Below are 17459 nucleotides of genomic sequence, written 5' to 3'. Positions count from 1 at the left end.
CTGAACCCTCGGTCACGAAGGGATACAAGTCAATGTGGTGGCTCATCAACTGGCGCCGAAACACTCTTCCGCGAGTCCGAACCCCCAATCGCGCTGCCAGAGGAACACTGCCATTACACGAGTTTCAAGTTTCAAGTTTCAAGTTTATTTAGCACCGTACATTTACAAAAGAAGCAGTGACGCGAGGGTGCCGGCAAAAAGTCTTTTTCCAGACTTGACCAAGGCCTACACCCCTGATACATTGGCAGAGCGAAGAACAGCGCGCGGTAGCTTATTCGTGCGTGAGCGACGTGCTTGCTGCGCTGCCGCTGCTGCCAATGAAGTGGGCCCGCGTGGCCGGCGTGTTTCTATGGTGATGCTTATGGTGAGCGGGTGCCCTACGGGCCCCTACATCATTATATCGAAAGTAATTCTAACCTTCGTAGCTTCCCACGCTGCTGGAACGGGTACCCTTACAACCAATAGCACGTGTGGTACGGCGCAGGGATTTCATAAAAGAAGAACACATACATCAACTCCCTCTATTCATCGGCACCTGCGCGCAGTGGCTCCAACACCCGAGGACGCCCTGAAACAGCTGAGACTTGCTCTTGGCCGCACACCAAGAACTTAGGCAGGGCCCTAACCTCGATCAAATATTCAGCCACCTCATTGAGACTGACAGAAGGAGAGTACTGGGAGGCCCTCCTCCAAGTGGTTGGGGACGACTGGTCTCACCCCAGGGACGCAGAAGCTTTACAGAAGGGCAAATGAAAAAGTTTTTTTTTCTCTCTGTGTCGCTGTTTTCAGCCGCACGATATTTCCGCTGCCCCGCTGATATGTATCTGAACGTAAAATACTGCGAATTCTGCAAAGAGAGCCACAGCTTGTCATGATGATGCGCAAACACTTGGTAACAGAAGACAGGCTTCGTAACAGAACATAGAACATGCGTGCTGTACAAAACTGTATACAGTACATTTCTTGCGTCGCTCACTAGCGAACAGATGGTTCCTACAGCATACGGACTTCATACGATTGTATTCTTCCCGGAGGCGCATTTGACAAACCTGGTCGCCTAGAGGCACCCCCTGTGTGTTTATATTCACATGGTATTACGGGAATCGTCGGACTAATAAACGCGCTTATTGGCTAAAACTACATAAAAATTCCAAATCACTTTCATTTAAAAAATATTGCGCTCAGCTAACAAAAGGGAACATGCTGCCGTAAAACAATTGGCGGTCTTGCGAAAAATACAAGGAAGCTCACACTAACGCGTAAGACTTGAAGGTAGCGAGGCTATACGCAGACGTTCGCGAGCATCCCGAAGGTTTAGGTCCACAATTTCAGCCGCTTTGCTTTTTCTTCGCTGCCGCAAGGACATTTACTCCACCCTGTTGTTATAACTGTGAGCTTCCTTCATTTTTGATGAAGTGATAATCATTGTACACTACCTTGGAGGGCATACGCTATCACGAGTCTTTCTTGTTCCGAGCAAGTGTTGCCACTATTACGGTGAACGCGGGAGTTCTTTGTCTCCCTCAGTGGGTAGTTTGGCTGGCTTGACAAACGTACGCCGGGGACGCTGGGACGTCGCCGCGAGGCACGCACACACGAGCTCTAGGCATTTCCTTTAACTGCCCGGCTGTAGCCGCAAGGCACGTGCTCACATGCACGCGCTAGGCATTTTCTTGGTATTTTTATTCGCGTCCAGGAAAAATTGCGATTTGCTGAACAGCTTCGGTGTCAAAAAAAGTGAAGGATAGGGCTCGAATGCAGGCTGTTCAGAGTGAAAACCCACTACTCTACCCAAAGGTCACCGGTGCCGAGAAGGAGCGCCCTTTTAGCAGTCAGTCATTAGAATAGGAGTGTTCCAAAGGAAGCCAGTACGTGGCGATAGTGGGGGTCTGTCGAGGTGGCCAGTCCTGTCGAACACGTTTCCCGTAGAAGCTGTATGGACGTTCCGTTCCCCTGTGGGTACAAGACGAACATGTGCGTGCCTCCGTGCCTGGAGGCACGCACATGAAGGCTGTTGCCTAGCCGGCGTACGCACCGAGCGCCATCTACTGGTTTGCTGGAACACTTTCCGTTCACTTCAGAACCGGCTAAATAAACTCCGTTGTTGGTATTGATAGTGCAGGAGTAGAAGTGTGGGTTTTGGAGCGAACGCTCTGTGTTCGGCCCCAGCAGTGCCGGAATTTTTTTCACTCCCCGAGTATGGCTGGAGAATGTTTTCATAGTTAGCCTCTACGCATTGTTGTGGTACATAAGTGCGGTATGGTATCTTAGTGCGGTTATGCTACACGACGTGCCTACTCAGAGGGATAACACAGCGGCCCTCGAAAGCTTCGGCAAATTGATAAGTTTCCGTCTGGCTGTGACGACAGCATACTTGGAAAGAATTGAGCACACTGGCGAAAACTGTCCGGCAGGAGACCACGTCTGCCCCAGGAATTGTAATTACAAGTTGAACGTATACGCACCAAAATTTCTCACGTATTTACTTCAAACAATTGGCCACGACGATGACAACCGCCGTCTGAAGCTAATGACCGATTGTCGTGGATGCACTCCCAGGGTTGAAAAACATGCATCACTTGCAGTTGAGTACAACTGACTGTGCGCAGCACTGAAAGAGGGCTTTCTGCCGAACTGGAACCCGCGGCATGTGGCAATCAAACACAAGCGAGGTGTATCAATTTTCTAAACTTTTTATTTGTGTACGCATCGAAAAATGCACTGAAAGACGGTGTACACGCCGCAGCATAATCATTGCTTTGCACTATTCAATAGGATGTACCGATTGCGTTTCAGCATGTGGTACTCAAAGTGAATGGTACTCAGTTAAATCTGATCACGTGCACTTTCTAAACATGTTTGAAAACCTCTTGAAGGTAAGCATACAGAACAATCTAACCATCTACGCTGTCAACATAAGGGTGGCTTACAAGCAGCTATTTGTATGGTTGTGTATAAGCTGGAGGAGTTAGGCTTAAGTTACACTGCGGCGTTTTGTAGTTTCCTGCAGTATAACCTGGAACGTTGATATCAATATAAAAATAGACGGAGGAATAATACAGGTGCGAAACAGCAAGGATACTTTTGTCCACACTGCTTTTTCACGGGCGCGTTGTGATGCACTGATTAGGTAGATCAATGAAAACGACTAGATGCTCTTACTACAGAATCAGAAGAAACAAAACCTGTTTAACAGTGGCAATCTTATTGTCATCGAAAGACCTCGTGAATAAATTAATGATACTACGTATAACGTACAGCGGTAATGTAATGTTTGGCTTCGTTCGTCTTTTAATGGCGGCGTCCACCGCAGTGGTTGCACCAGCCGAGAAAAGGGCACTCAGCGCTTGCGCTTGGCCACCTTCTCGCTTTTGCTTTCAGAGGCAGACAAATGACTGCCGTCTTCGCCCTTCTTGTCCTTTGCGGTCTCAGAAGCGCCGGACTTGGGCGCTGCTGCGTCTTGGTCGCCCTTGTCGGACTTTTTCGAGCTGGAGCCCGACCCACGCTTTTTCTGCTTTCGCTTGGAGGCAGAGCGATCCTCGGCGGCCGCGCTAGCCGTCGTTTCGTCTGCCGCCGGGCCCCCCACGCTGCGCCGACGGCGGCTTTGCGATGCCTCTTGGTCACTCTTGTCGGACGCTTTGGAGCTGGGATGTTCGCGATCCTTCTTGCGCTTCCGCTTGGATGCAGTCCCATCCTCCGTGATACCGCTGTGCGTCTTTTCGTCTGCCGACGGCCCCCCGACGCTGCGCCGGCGGCTCTTCGAAGTAGACCTGCGAGTTGGTGCACGAACAATCAAGGGTAGCCAACTACAGCAAGGGCTACGGGATGCTTTCACAGCGGAGACCTGCTCGTGAACACAGCCGAATACCGGCTGGCTCGGGAATACATGGCCAGTGAATAGCCTGGTAACGCTCGAACTGTGTAAGCAACCGTTTCGTTCCGTATAATGTTGTTTCCCTAAACAGCGCCTTCATGCATTATGGCGAGAAGCTGTTTACAAAATTGTAGTGGCCCGAGTGTAAACGTTACCATGATATCAAAATTCTACTACACTTTCTAGATAAAACACCCTGAAGCTTTCGAAGAAGCTCGGTAGCATTAGTCGATTAATCCTTAATTCGGAATCGGCCCACGTTTCCAAAGTATTTCAACTTACCTAAATGGGCCAAAGACGGCATTAACCCTTTGGTCACGGCCGTACACGTACGGCATCGGCAAACACTTTCAAAATGGTCAATGACGTACATGTACGGCATTGCTTGTATCTTTAAAAAGCGCGCCTTTTTCGCCAACTTCTCTTGCTTGGCATGTACTGCCACACTTCGGAAATACGCCAAATTTTTTTCTTACGGCGGTGGCTCTACTTTTAATATTTTATGATTTACTTCAGCGGCGCACCGGCTATCGCTAGCACATCCACTAACGAGGGGGCGCTCTGGGTATCGCCCACCTAGAATTCCTGTATATAGCTCGCCTAGGGGAGCAGAGTTGCGCGTCCATCCACCATCTTGAGTTCCAGGTCGTGCGGGAAAGCCACCCTTCTCGCGTGAAAAAGCTGCCGCCGGGCCGCCGCGGCCGCGCCAGTGGCAGCGGCGAGAAGGAGTTGCGAGAAGCGGCCGGACAAAAAATTGGGCCCATCTCCCCGCGAGGGGGACTCGAGTAAATGCGTCGCATAGGGGGTGGGTGTATTGCGTTAACGTTTAGTGTTTGGGGAGTTGGTGGTAGTGAATGCGTTGTATCAGCAGCTTGACGTAGTTTGAATGAGTCAAGGATATAAGGCGCGTCCGTAGCCTCCCATTCTGTGTCGGCTTTGTGGCGCAGTGGGTAGAGCACCATGTACATTGCGTTCCGCCCGCAGGGTCGAGGGATCGAAACCAGGCGCCGGATAGTATTTTTTTATATAGTGTAGGGGGAGGGGTGCGGACTACGACTACGGATGTCAACGTGGGTGACATCGTGAGTTACTGAAATGCTCTGCATTTAAAACTGGCGCACGATACTGGACCGCTTATCAGATGAGCGGCCGCCGCTGCCGCCGCTTCCACAACCGCCGATGCCCAGTTGAGTACAACTGACTGTGCGCAGCACTGAAAGAGGGCTTTCTGCCGAACTGGAACCCGCGGCATGTGGCAATCAGACGCGCAACTCTTGCGCTACGCGATATACAGGAACTCTACGCCCACCGGGCGCCCGGGCGCCTCTCGCTTCTTGTGCCTGCCACGGACAAAGGTCCCTTGCGAAACTGATGAGGGTCTTTTCTCCTTTTTTTGTATTTTATGGGCGGGGCGCCGTCTATCGCTCCTGCATCCGGCCGCGCGCGCAGCGGCTGGTTTCGGTATCGTCCTCCGGGTGCTTCCCGCTTTTTGCGCCCGCGAAACTGATGTCTATCTGATTTTGATTCACTCAAAAGGTGCCGGCTTGTTACTCTATCTTTTTATTTAGAATTTTTCTTGTGTTTCTCATGAATAAACCACATATATGTAACAACACAATTTTTTTGTCACTTTATAGTCACCCGAAAAAAATTACGATAATTTTTTCTCCAATTAGATTCATCCGGAGAATTTAAATCAGCAATAAAAAAATCGACCCAGGGGGTGGGGGTCGCATTTGGCGAAAAAAATCGACCCTCAAAGGGTTAATAGGCAAGTACAATATGCGCACCCATCATTGTGCTTTCTGCCAACGATGAAATTCCTCTCCGAGATAGGTACAAGGCAGGCACTTCCGGGGCAATGCAGAACGTTATGTAAACGCGCTAGTACACCGCGTACCACCCCTAAGTCGACCTGAAAGATACCAGAGCACAGTAATTTACGAAAATAACATGTAGAGTTTAGCAAAGAAAACATTTTGCGGCAAAAGATATGCCGGTTCTGGCGAAAATTTCTGCACTGCTGGGGCTCGTAGCCCGGCCATTTGCGCCAATCCCGTATTTTTAGCCATTAGGCTTCTGAGGCCGAACTGAGGAGCTGTTCATAACATTAGATGGAGTGTTGGAAGTGAACCAGAAGGTGGCGCTTCGTGCGCACACGAGGTGGCGGGCATGTGCCCACACGGGATGTACAGGGCTGAGAAGATGAACATCAGAAAGGAAAATTTCTACGATAATTCCCAGGGCAGTGCTTTGCTTTTTGAGGCTAGAGCAGGTTGCCTGCGAACTAAGAGTTTTGTGGGGAAGTATTCACAAAATGATGGGGTATGCGTGGTCTGCGGAAAAGAAACAAACTATGCGGCACATCGTGCTAGAATGTGAGGGTATCCATCCAAATCTACACGAAGGGAATATTGGGCTGTCAGAAGCCCTAGGATTTAAAGGTATCACAGAGGAAGTTAACTTCAAGGCTGTCGAGGGGACGAAAAGAAGACTAGAATGCTGGTGGACGAAAAGCAGAGAGGGGAATATTGCCTAGGACAGTTACCACTTGTAACAGAAAAAAAAAAGTATTTTGTGCCTAATAAGCTTTTTGTGCCTGCCCTAAGCAGCGCTAGTATTGAACCAAAAGTGTAAAACATAGGTATATTAGTGTTTTGTGGTAAGATGACATGTCATCACCCCGATACAAAGGGGAAACCAATAGAAATCATCATCATCATCATCGGGAACGAAATCTCGCTTCTATACACGGCCTGCGCGCCGGCCTTATGCGCGAGCTGTTTATATTTTAATCTAAAGACCGTACTACGGGTCTAAGGGAAACGAAAGCGTTGCAGAACACTTAATGATTCTCCTGCTTTTGTGTAGTAGGTATAAGCATCCGTGATCACGGAATAGTTATTTCCTCCGTTCTACCATTTATACCTTTTCCATTTTGAGGAGGTATACGCTGAAATAGGGATCTGCGGTGGGATTGCGAGAAATAATTCTTGCGTGAAAATAACATATCCAGCACAGGCAGCCTCGTTAAGGAGAGTGAAAAGGTCTCTCCGTGGAGAATATTACCCCTCATAACACACAACGTGGTATCGAGAAAATTTTGTGCCTTTGTAGTATTTCGTTGCTGAGCACGTCACGTAGCCATATACGTATGTGGCTGTTGAATAAGTGGTTCGCTCACCAAAAAGCAGTAGTTTGAGCATAACTGCTTGCGAAAAAAGCACACACAAAAATTATGAACTTTTTGTTAGCCATTGGTTGTTGTAGATATTGTAGGCTGTTGTAGACTTTTGTAGACTGCTGTAGATTAAAAGCAGGCATAACGCATCATGGGAACTGACTAACATGGGATTTTCACAGTACACAGCGGAAGCTCAAGTAGTCATCTGATAGGGCGAAATGTCAGCGTCGTGCTCTGGACTCTCGGCAAGAAAATGGCCTTCCATTCGGGGACCCGCTGAATGCTAATGAAGCAAAGCACATAAAGAGTCGGGCAGGAATGTTCACGAGTGTGCATGTTCTCAAAAACATGACCCTATGCGAATGAGTTCTCAACTACGAAGCGAGCTTTCCGGCATGGCACAGCCTATACGTCTGCATACCCGGACCAGATTTCTCCTGCGTAGCCCGGCAGCGATTGCTGTAGAAATGAAGGCAGCAGTCACGGAACACATGTTTGCATAAATTACCCGGCTACCGAATGTCTTACCGAATAAATTACGAATGTTTGCATAAATTACGGCCAAAGTCCGGTTCCGACGTTTGATCTGGACCGGTGACCATGCGTTGGTTTTCCAAGTATACACTACAACCTGAACAACACCCTTATCACCGTTTTCTCACCTCCGTGAGGCCGTCGATACCTTCTCCAAGGCCTCCTCCGCAACGCCTGGAGGGTTATTTTCGGGCCGCGATGTTGGCATGGCGGCCGTCTTCGCTGTGCCTTCACGTGCCGACTGCTCAGAGACGGAAGTCAGGTCCGCTCCAACCACCGTAGGCGCTTTCGTCTCTTCGGACTTGGGCGGCAACTTCTCAGTGGTGGAAGGTTTGGACGGCGCCTTCAGGTCCGCCCCAATCACCGCAGGCGGTTTCGTCTCTTCGGGCTTGGGCGACGTATACGTGAAGCACCCGAAGATGTCCCACCTCAAGGGCAGGGGGCCGCTGACGAAGAGCCAGGTGCTGGCGGCGGAACCCACCAGCAGCGCGACGAAGCTGAGGACCATGGCGAACGTGCGGAAGGGGAACCGCTGCTTGCCCTCGTCGTAGTCGTAGTACGGGTACTTGATGAAGGGCGGGATCCCGAGTAGTGCCTCGCCGCCGCCGGCCCGCAAGAAGCAGCCGACGATGTAGGCGGCGAGCGAGCCGTACGTGTTCACGTGGTCCTTGAGGTAGACCACGCACACGAGCTGCGGGAAGAGGATCACGTAGACGAGGTCCGACGACAGGAACCACAGGCCGTAGATGGACTGGGACGTGAGCGCCATCAGGGTGGCCAGCGCTCCCACCAGCACGATGGACACCCGCATCACGCCTATCACCTCCTTTTCCGAAGCCTGGGAGCAAGTGGACCGACGTCTTTGACCGAACGAAGAGACGTACAAATTTCGTAGTTCAAATTCTGAAAAATTGCGCAATTATCTAAATTCATTTTCCTGCAGCGTAACAGAACAAAGAATGGTCGGCGCTCAATTTAATTCTATTATTGTTTTGCATAATGTTGACCTAATATATAACAACATAAGATCGCTGGTATTTTTGGTTCCTGTAGAATAAATGCATTAATTTTGATACTGGCTATTCATTATTTGCAACCACTCCCAGAGTCATATTGTCAAGGATACGTTATCCACGCGTTTATGAGTGGCTACACGTTCGTCTCCGCGGTTAATACCGGCGATTAACGAAGAACTTAAATGGTGTGGATATTATTCATAAAAGAATATACATGAATGTCGCACTGCCGACACCCAAAAGAGTCAGGAAACGGTGCAATGCGTTTCCGGACATTCAGGGTAAATTATCAAACAAAAATTTCACGCATCTCCACGAAGGATATCATGACGAGTGGTCGAAACACTGGGGATCGTTCTTGCCGTAAATCACCCGTGAGAGTGATTACTTACTGCTGCTAAAACAATTTCCAATCCAATCCAAATCCAAATACAATCCCATTCAAACCAATCCAATGCTCCTCGCGCATGTGTAGCACGGCTTTCCATGAGCACCCCCCCTCTCTCTCTAACCTTTTATGAACTTTTTGACGCCGGGCAAGCCTCGGCTTAAAGGTGCTTCGGCCCTAAAACGTGCCAAAGGCCAAGGAAGCAAACGGACCAGAGCGCCGACAGCCACAGGCAACGTTTATAAACGTTGGCCACAGCGTTTATAAACGTTGGCCACAGCGGCTGCAGGGCCGCGCCGCGGCGCTGCTATCGCGTTCCGCGTAAGGCCCCTAAAATTACAAGGTAGCGCCAACTGCTCCCTCCTCCTCCGCCGCACTCCTTTTTCTGTCCCCTCATCGGCAGCGCCTCCGCCGCGGTGCCGCCATTTTTGTTGGTCGCTTCTGAGCCGACGCCCTGGCAACGCTGCGGGACGCTCGCTGCCGTTTTTCTTGCATTATGCTCTTGTTTTCGCGCCCCAATCGCTGTTTGGTAGCATTTAGAGGATTTTTTCCCAGCACGTACGAAGTGAGGCTGTGGTGTAGTTTTTTTTAAAGGCGGAGCACTTCTTAGGCTCGCGATGTCACTCGTCGATGTTGTCGGCGCCGTCCACACGCTCACCGCGCATGCGTGTCGCGTCGAGGCGCAGGTGCGCGTCTCTCCCCCGTGCACTCCGTCGCTCTCAACAACAGCTGCGGCGGTGCGGGAGGAGCGCGTCTGTGCGCGCATGCGTCGTAGCTACCCGTGCGCGGCATCGCGCTCAACAGTAACAGCGGCAGGGCGTGTACACGTGATAACGGCGTGGTGGGTGCGTGGAAAGTTCGCGTGCTTGTGTACGGAAGTGTGCGCATGCGCGTCTCTCGCCCGTACTCCGCTCCCTCGAACGCGGGCGGTGTGTATATAAGCGGCGGAGAGCGCGTTCGGAATTCAGTCAAGGGCGTCTTTGCTTGGCTTTCGCTTGACTTGACGCTTTGCTTGACGGCACCAAGCAATAAAGACAGACTTTAACTGTACACTCCCTGCCTTCGCTTCTCCTTCATTCAATAAATAAGAATAATAAAGACGAAATAACAATTAAGCATTCCCAAACCATACCCAATTACGCAACATTCACGCGATACCCCCACCACTCTGCGACGCATTTACTCGAGTTCCCCCCGTGGGAAGATGCGGGCGGGTTTTGTGTTTTTTGTCTACAAGGGGATATCCGTGTGGAGTGGATGGCACTGGCGCGTATACGCATAGCGCGGTGTTTGTTCACGTGTGATGCAGAACTGAACATGAGCCTTGCAAATTACTTTGTTGCGGTAACTCGATTCTTCCATTCGCGTGATTGAGTTGTGGTCGTGAAAACACTGCAAAGAGGGCTTGCGCATGGTTTGCGGCACAGAACAGAACGCGTCATTCGAAAATGTAGTTCGAGCCCTGCGTTGGCTGCCCTGAGTTGGTTGTGAATCATTAAAGGCCAACTGCGCTCACATTTTCGACAACTTAAAAATAATTTCACCTAACAGTACACATAAAAAGGGTGCGAAATGCAAAATACTGCGCTTCAAACATCAACGCGCGCGACACAAACGGCTCGCCACGTTGGCGTTTTCGGAACCGAAACTGAATAGAAAAGGCGGCCATAGCGGTGGCTGGACGTGACGTACGTGATGGAACGGAAGCGGTCGCGCTAGAACCGGCGGCCGCTCAGAGCCGGCTTCAAATGCGCGTGGTAGCGGCGCGTTTCGCTCTGTTATTTCCACTGAAGAACTTCCGCCAACGTTCGATAATGAAGTTTGGCGCAGTTCCTGCATTCCGTTGCTATCAGTCGAGGTGGAGTAGACCGCCCGACAGTAATTTTGTTCCATCATAATAACTGCCGTAGTAGCAATTTTTTGGCATTGAAAGTAAAAAACTGGACCCTGATTTAGAAAGCTACTTGCTCGTACGATTTCAAACAGCAGCGTTCGTTATAGCCTACGCCTCGGCTATCACGTCGCTCTCTTTGAAGGGAACAAACCGCACGCGGGCGGCGAGCAATCACTATTTCTACTATTACGTACAAACAGCTTCGTGAATATCGGCCCAGTATTTTTCGCCGTGGTGCACATCGAAAATCGAATAATAAAAGTGGTCTGAAACTATATTCCAGCTTCCACAGCTAAATGATGCACTAAATCACGAAAACATTTCCTGACTGATTGATTGTAAGGTTTAACGCGCCGACGCAACGTAGGCGATGAGGCGCGCCGTAGTGGAGGGCTCCGGATTAATTTTGACCACCTGGGGATCTTTAACGTGCGCCGAAATCTCGTACACACGGGCGTTTTTGCTTTTCGCCTCCATCAGAAAAGCGGCCGCCGCGGCCGGGAATCGAACCCGCGACCTCGTGCTCAGCAGCGCAACGCCTTTGCCACTGAGCCACCACGGCGGGTCGAAAACATTTCCTATCTACCACTGTTTTCTACTTTAACCAGAGGCAGGTGCGGTTGAAAATATTTTACTTTCAAGTAAACTAAATATAACGCGCAAAGTAAATACTGCACGTGGGAATTGAACAAAAATCTAGTCTATTATTTAGGAGAGGAGAAGTTTTGTTAGCTTTCGCTCTTCGCGAAGACGACGGCCGATATGTGTGCGAATGTATTTGTTACTACGAGAAAGGCCGAGTTAGGTTCACTTATTAGCGAGTGAGGCGAAGTCACACAAATGTTTATTGCCACGTGTAAAACTACTCTATTTAGGTCGTCAAATTTTTGGAAAGGTCTAAAGGATGGAGATGGCGTTGGGTGAGCCTAAATATGGCCGATATTGGACGCGGAAGTGCAAGTGGTCAAGATTTTATGAAATATCATTTTTCTGTGGTAAATGAAATAGGAATGACAAATGTAAGGCAAATGCTCGTTTCGCGCTATTTTTTTAAGCAAAAATAGTATTTTCAAGAAAAAAGAGTTGTGCTAACTCCAAGACTGTGTGAATAGTTAGTACGCTTCTAATCTTTTTTGTTTTTGGATTGAAAAAAATGGCGGATATTACTGCCTACGCGGTTAGTGTAAACATGTGATGGCGACGGCGGTACAGCGCGCTGTTGTAACATGGAAACCTTGGGCTAACGCATCCCTGCACCCGGCGTAGCGCCCTGCAAGTCGCCGGAGAAGCGCGAGCTTCACGGGACAGGTTCCCCAATCTCCGTCGCAGGCCGTTCAGAATTTGTTCGGCGACTCTCCGCCAGGTGCAAACGTCATCTGCTCGGAGGTACTTTGAACGGTGGTACCTAGCGCCCTCTCTGATTACAAAACTAAGGATTTTGCCACGGTGGTTTTAAGAGCATAGACTACTTATTTCGACGAAGAAAAATTTGAGTGTAGTTGGCCTTTAAGCGGCGCTCAGTCTGCACCCGCATTTACTATTGACATACGTCCTACCTTAATTATGGGCATTTTCGTGTGTCTTGAGGTTTTTGTAGGCTCCGCGCGCGCCACGAGCGTCCCGAGGGATCTTCGCTTTTAACCTCGCGTGGTGCTTGTCACGCTTGAATTTTTAGTGCAGCGTCAGTTCGGTCCCTGGGCTGCCGACGTTCGTGACGAAGGGACTCGTGCACCGCCGTTAATCGCGCACATGGCGCTGTCGCGTAGTAGCGCACGGCTCAGGGCATCAAAGCACAGCGCCGTGAAGGAACGCGTACTTTATTTAAACAGCGAAGCGGTCTACGGATCCAGCAGAGAGTCTCCGACTACAGAGCGACGGAGACACGAATCACGCGCGAGAGCAACGCCACCTTGAGGCGCCCACCGAAATCTCCGCGATCGTAAAACTACGCCACACATTCAGCGTATATGCTTATAAAAATAAAAAAATCGTCCTATGGCTTTGATATTTTTATGTAAGGGGCTTTATATCTCCTCTGAGAAGAGTTTTTCCCAGAAGGGAACAGAGGGCGCTTTGAACAGTTGCGGATGGCTGCCACATCGGCGTCGCCTTTCGACCTCACTAAGTGCAGTCCTTTTACCGCCAGTGACCCGCGAGTTGCATGATCGTGTTTGTGAGTGCTGAGCTTCCCTGGTGTAAGTACGACTTCAATAGGCCGCCTGGGGAATTTATTGTGAGCGAAGAAATTTCTCGGGTGAACTAAGCCTAACCAGCACCACGCCATTGCTACATCCTCCGCTGCTGCGCCCCGCCATGTTGGGGCTGCAGCTGGGATCACAACAAGAGGTGGCCGCTACAATGTCCCTCCAAGCTCCCGCACCTGTGCCTCAATGCAGCCTCGAAGCGCCGCAAATCGGCTCACAAGCAATAACCCCAGACTTCGGCAACCAGAGAACCCTCCAGAGAACCCTCTACCACGGATCGGACCAACGACTCTCTACCAGGCCTTAGAAATGAAGCCATACGACCAGCAAGACGAGCATACCACATCAAATGAACAACCAGGCCCCCTTCCAACGTGGCAACGGAATCAAACAGCGGCAGCAGCAACAATCACCAAGACAGACCGGGTAAGTCGGCCTCGTTCGGTGCTTACGCTCAGACCACTTACGAAAATTAACATCCGCGACATACCGAAAAGCTCGTTCGCACATCTCATTGGCATCACGGCACCCCAAACATACCTCTCAGAAATAGCCACAGATATGATGTAGCAGGCAACTGCATACACATCATGGTATACGACCACGAAGATGCTTAGCGAATAGCTCAAACAACCATACAAGCAAGGCAAAACGGCAACGTAACCGCGATTCCTGTTGAGATCAAGAGTTCTTATCACCGTCCCAACACGACACATGGAGTCATTGATGTTGAACCCAATGAGTCGAATGAAGAAATACGGAAATGGCTGCGCTGCGAACAGGCTGAAGTCCTCAATGTGCAGAGAATTGGAAAGACAAACAGGACGGTCGTTACCTTTGACTCCCCAACACTCCCAAAGGTTGTCAAATATAATATTAGTAAAATTTTATATTAGTCAAAGTAGCTGACTATCACCCAAAACGCATGGTGTGCTACAACTGCCACCACATTGGCCACATGGCAAAACACTGTCCGCACAAAAACCTATGTCGCAATTGCGGCAGAATCCATGACGAAACACAGGAATGTGGCCCAATAGTCTACTATGCTGCATGTAAGGAAATTGGCCACATGGCAGTTAGCCCGCAATGCCCCAGTCGCATTCTAACGCCCTCAAACACGCCGAGTAAGGACACGGCTCAGGACATTTCATGGGCCGACCGGGCGCACTCAGCAAACCACGCCAGCGATACTCGCATAACAACACCCAACGGAACCGCTAAACAAGATGGCCTACAATCGACGTCAGCCGAAGCAGTCAACGTGAGCATTCTCGCCCAGTTGGCTTCTATGCGCAAATAACTTGAACATTTGAGAAAAGAGAACCAAGAACTGAAGTGGGCACTCACGGAGAAAAAAATTACACCATCTTCCCGTCAGGGAACCCTGAGTAGTATGCGAAGAAGCCATGGGGTCGATTCAAGTGCCCATTAGTTTTCAGCTCGTCGTTTCTGTTAGGTTGAGGTACGTAGCTACCGGTATATTTACCGTTTGGTTTCCATGGTAACTACCAGAGTTTTCACTTACCGTAACTACGAAATGGGAAATTGCGTTGACCCTATGGCTGTTTCGCATACTACTCAGTGTTCCCCTACGGGAAGATGGTGTAATTTTATTGGAGGGGGGGCGGGGGGTGTTAGAGTGGAGAGGCATTAAGAGAGAGAGAGAGAGAGAGAGAGAGAGAGAGAGAGAGAGAGAGAGAGAGAGAGAGAGAGAGAGAGAGACGTTGTACGTGGTATGAGTTTGTCGTAATTTAAGCATTGTCATCGTCATGTTCAACGTAGGTGACGAGCTGTGGTTGGCATTCCGCTTTGATTATGACCGCCTTATGGTCTGTGAAATGTAAAGTCAAGGGCTGTTGTAGTGGATGATCCATAAATTTGCTGAAGATGAAGTCGATGCACGTTCCCCGGATGGATGTGGGCTGCTTGTAATCACGGCCCACCGAGACTCGCCGACGCACGCCGCTGCCGACGACGATGAAACGTCGAAGGCGCTTGAAGCGTGCTCGTCTCGTGCCGGCCCAGGAAGACACCGGCAACACTGTCGCCCCAGGAGTCCTTAAAGGGGAAGCGTGCCCGTCTCGTGCCGGCCCAGGAAGACACCGGCAACACTGTCGCTCCAGGCAGCAAGCCGAGCATGCGCAGTGGGGGTGTGGACGGCGCAACAACAAGGGAGGGCCATAGCCCCGACCATGAGATGCTTTGCATCTAAAACACAACCAACACCCCCACCCCAGACGCAGCCCTACAGACCCACCAACTCGATTAGACGCTGCGTAGGCCAAGCATCGGGCGTACGCTCATGTGACAAACCAAACTTGACCCCAACTCGTACAACTGCTTTCAGTTATCCGATCTGACATCCAAAAAGAACGCGCAGCCCGCCAAGAAGACATTGGCAAAATTCGTGCTCTTATGGAAAGCCATACATCACAGACAGCGGCCATGATGGAACGAATCACTAATAAATTACCCAAACAGAACCCAATTCAAGAACCATCACGCTACAAACAGCCTTCACGCTTCAAGAGCCCACACTGCTACAAAAGATTCAGCAGCTGAAGCCCCTTTTCAGCCTCGTACAAGAACCACGCACCATACCTTCGATTAGTGGGTATGTAACATACTCGGACCCCGAAATCACTTGCAAACCAAGCCAACCAGGACACTCCGCGAAAAGGACACCTGGGTACTCAGTAATCCTCCTCAAGAAAGGAATTGAGTGCCATCAAATCAAACTTCCAGGACTCACGTCCCAGCACCATGAGACAATAGTGGTTCAAAGGAGGCTCCCAGAAAGTAAATAATTGTTCCTTCGGGTTATTACAGACCCAAAACCGGCTCTACTCGCAATTCATCGTTCCTGTGGGTCACCCAGCTAATTCATCAAGATCGAAACATATCAGTCATAATTGGAGGCGATTTCAATGCAAAAAGCACAACGTGGGGATACGCAACAACGGACATCAGAGGAAAAGTTCTGGAAGACGTGATGGAAATGAATAACCTCACGCTCACAAACGATTTCAGCGTAACCACAAGAATAGGGCTGCACGCCTCCCAAAAAGATACCACACGGGAACTCACATTTGCCTCTCTTGGTCTCTTAAACGCGTTGAAAATTTGTGCACAACTTGGGGTAGCGACCACTTCCCCATAGCATATTTCCTTCGTGGGAAACGACTAAGAAGGACCAGAACTCTAAAATTAACGAACTGGATGACCTTTCGTGACAGCCTCAACCAAATCTCTGACCCGTCCACCGATTTTCATACTCTTGTTGAGCGCATCCAAAATGCTTCGCGAGCCTCGAATGAAGAGGTCACTTGCTCGACTGACACACTGACCATGGACAACCATTTGGCCAATTTGTGACAGCGTGCCAAACATCTCACGCGCACATACAAACAAATGGGAAAACGGCATTGCGATATGATGAGATTTCGAAGGCAATACAAGCTAATTCAAGAGTACCAGCGACAGCTTGCTAACGACCACTGGCAAGAGCTATGTTCGAGTCTAGGAAATAAATGCGGCCTGTCGAAACTTTGGAAAATTTACAGAGGAATGGCGGGAACAGGTAAGCAGCCCATCCCGTTATTCTCAACGCTTACACTACACAATGATCCCGAGACGGCGGAACGAGAGATTATCTCGACGCTTTTCCCAAACGCTAGTAGACAACCTAGTGTCTACCTCCCCATCATTGACATCGATAAAGAAGATTCATCACTGGACTGCCCATTCACGATGGCAGAGCTCCACACTGCAATCAGACAGGGTAAGCGAGATCGGCCCCGGGCACCATGTGGTTACCTGGCAGCACATACGAAACCTCGATGAAGCTCACTTGGAATTACTGGTGCTCGTAAACCACTCGTGGAACACAGGCGAGATTTCCGAAGACTAAGTTATCCCTGGTCACCCTAATCCCGAAGCCTGGAAAAGACAGACCAGTAGTTTCTAACCTCAGACCCATATCACTTACACCTACTTTGTGCAAGTTAATCGAACGCCTTATTAACAACCGAATACAGTACCACTTGGAATATGTAACCCATTGGCTTCACCCTTCCCAAACTGGATTCCGTCCGCATTTGGGAACGCAGGACTGCCTTTGGCTGCTGCGCCGTGTCAACAGATCCCCTTACGACCGCGCACTTTCCCGACTACGTCTTAACTGTGGACCTTAGAAAGGCATCCGACAGAGTAAATTAGACCACAATTCTGAATAAACTAGCTCAAGCCTTTCCCAGCAAAAAAAAGCACAAATATGGATCCGAACATTCCTTCACAAACGACCCTTACAACTCAACAGCAAGCTTCCCGGATGGACACCTAACACCTATTACAACGACAAGG

The 17459-nt window shown here is 49.9% G+C and overlaps 1 protein-coding gene across 1 annotated transcript in view; it reads right to left on the bottom strand.

Moving 5' to 3' along the window:
- Positions 1–2717: 2717 nt before the first annotated feature.
- The window catches only part of LOC144145668 (high-affinity choline transporter 1-like), a 38519-nt gene continuing 23777 nt past the window's right edge, over positions 2718–17459 (bottom strand). The window contains exons 8-9 of the mRNA XM_077677334.1: positions 7721–8430; positions 2718–3770 (exon numbers count right to left, since the gene is read on the bottom strand). Coding sequence (XP_077533460.1) covers positions 3341–3770; positions 7721–8430 — 1140 coding nt within the window. The 3' untranslated portion in view covers positions 2718–3340. The remainder of the gene's footprint in view (positions 3771–7720; positions 8431–17459) is intronic.

The sequence above is a fragment of the Haemaphysalis longicornis genome, unplaced genomic scaffold (genome assembly GCF_048455015.1).
Source record: "Haemaphysalis longicornis isolate Haplotype H1 unplaced genomic scaffold, Haemaphysalis longicornis Haplotype H1 scaffold_7, whole genome shotgun sequence".
NCBI lineage: Eukaryota > Metazoa > Arthropoda > Arachnida > Ixodida > Ixodidae > Haemaphysalis > Haemaphysalis longicornis.
The sequence above is the reverse complement of the archived record's forward strand: the minus strand, read 5'-3'. Positions and strand labels throughout refer to the sequence as shown.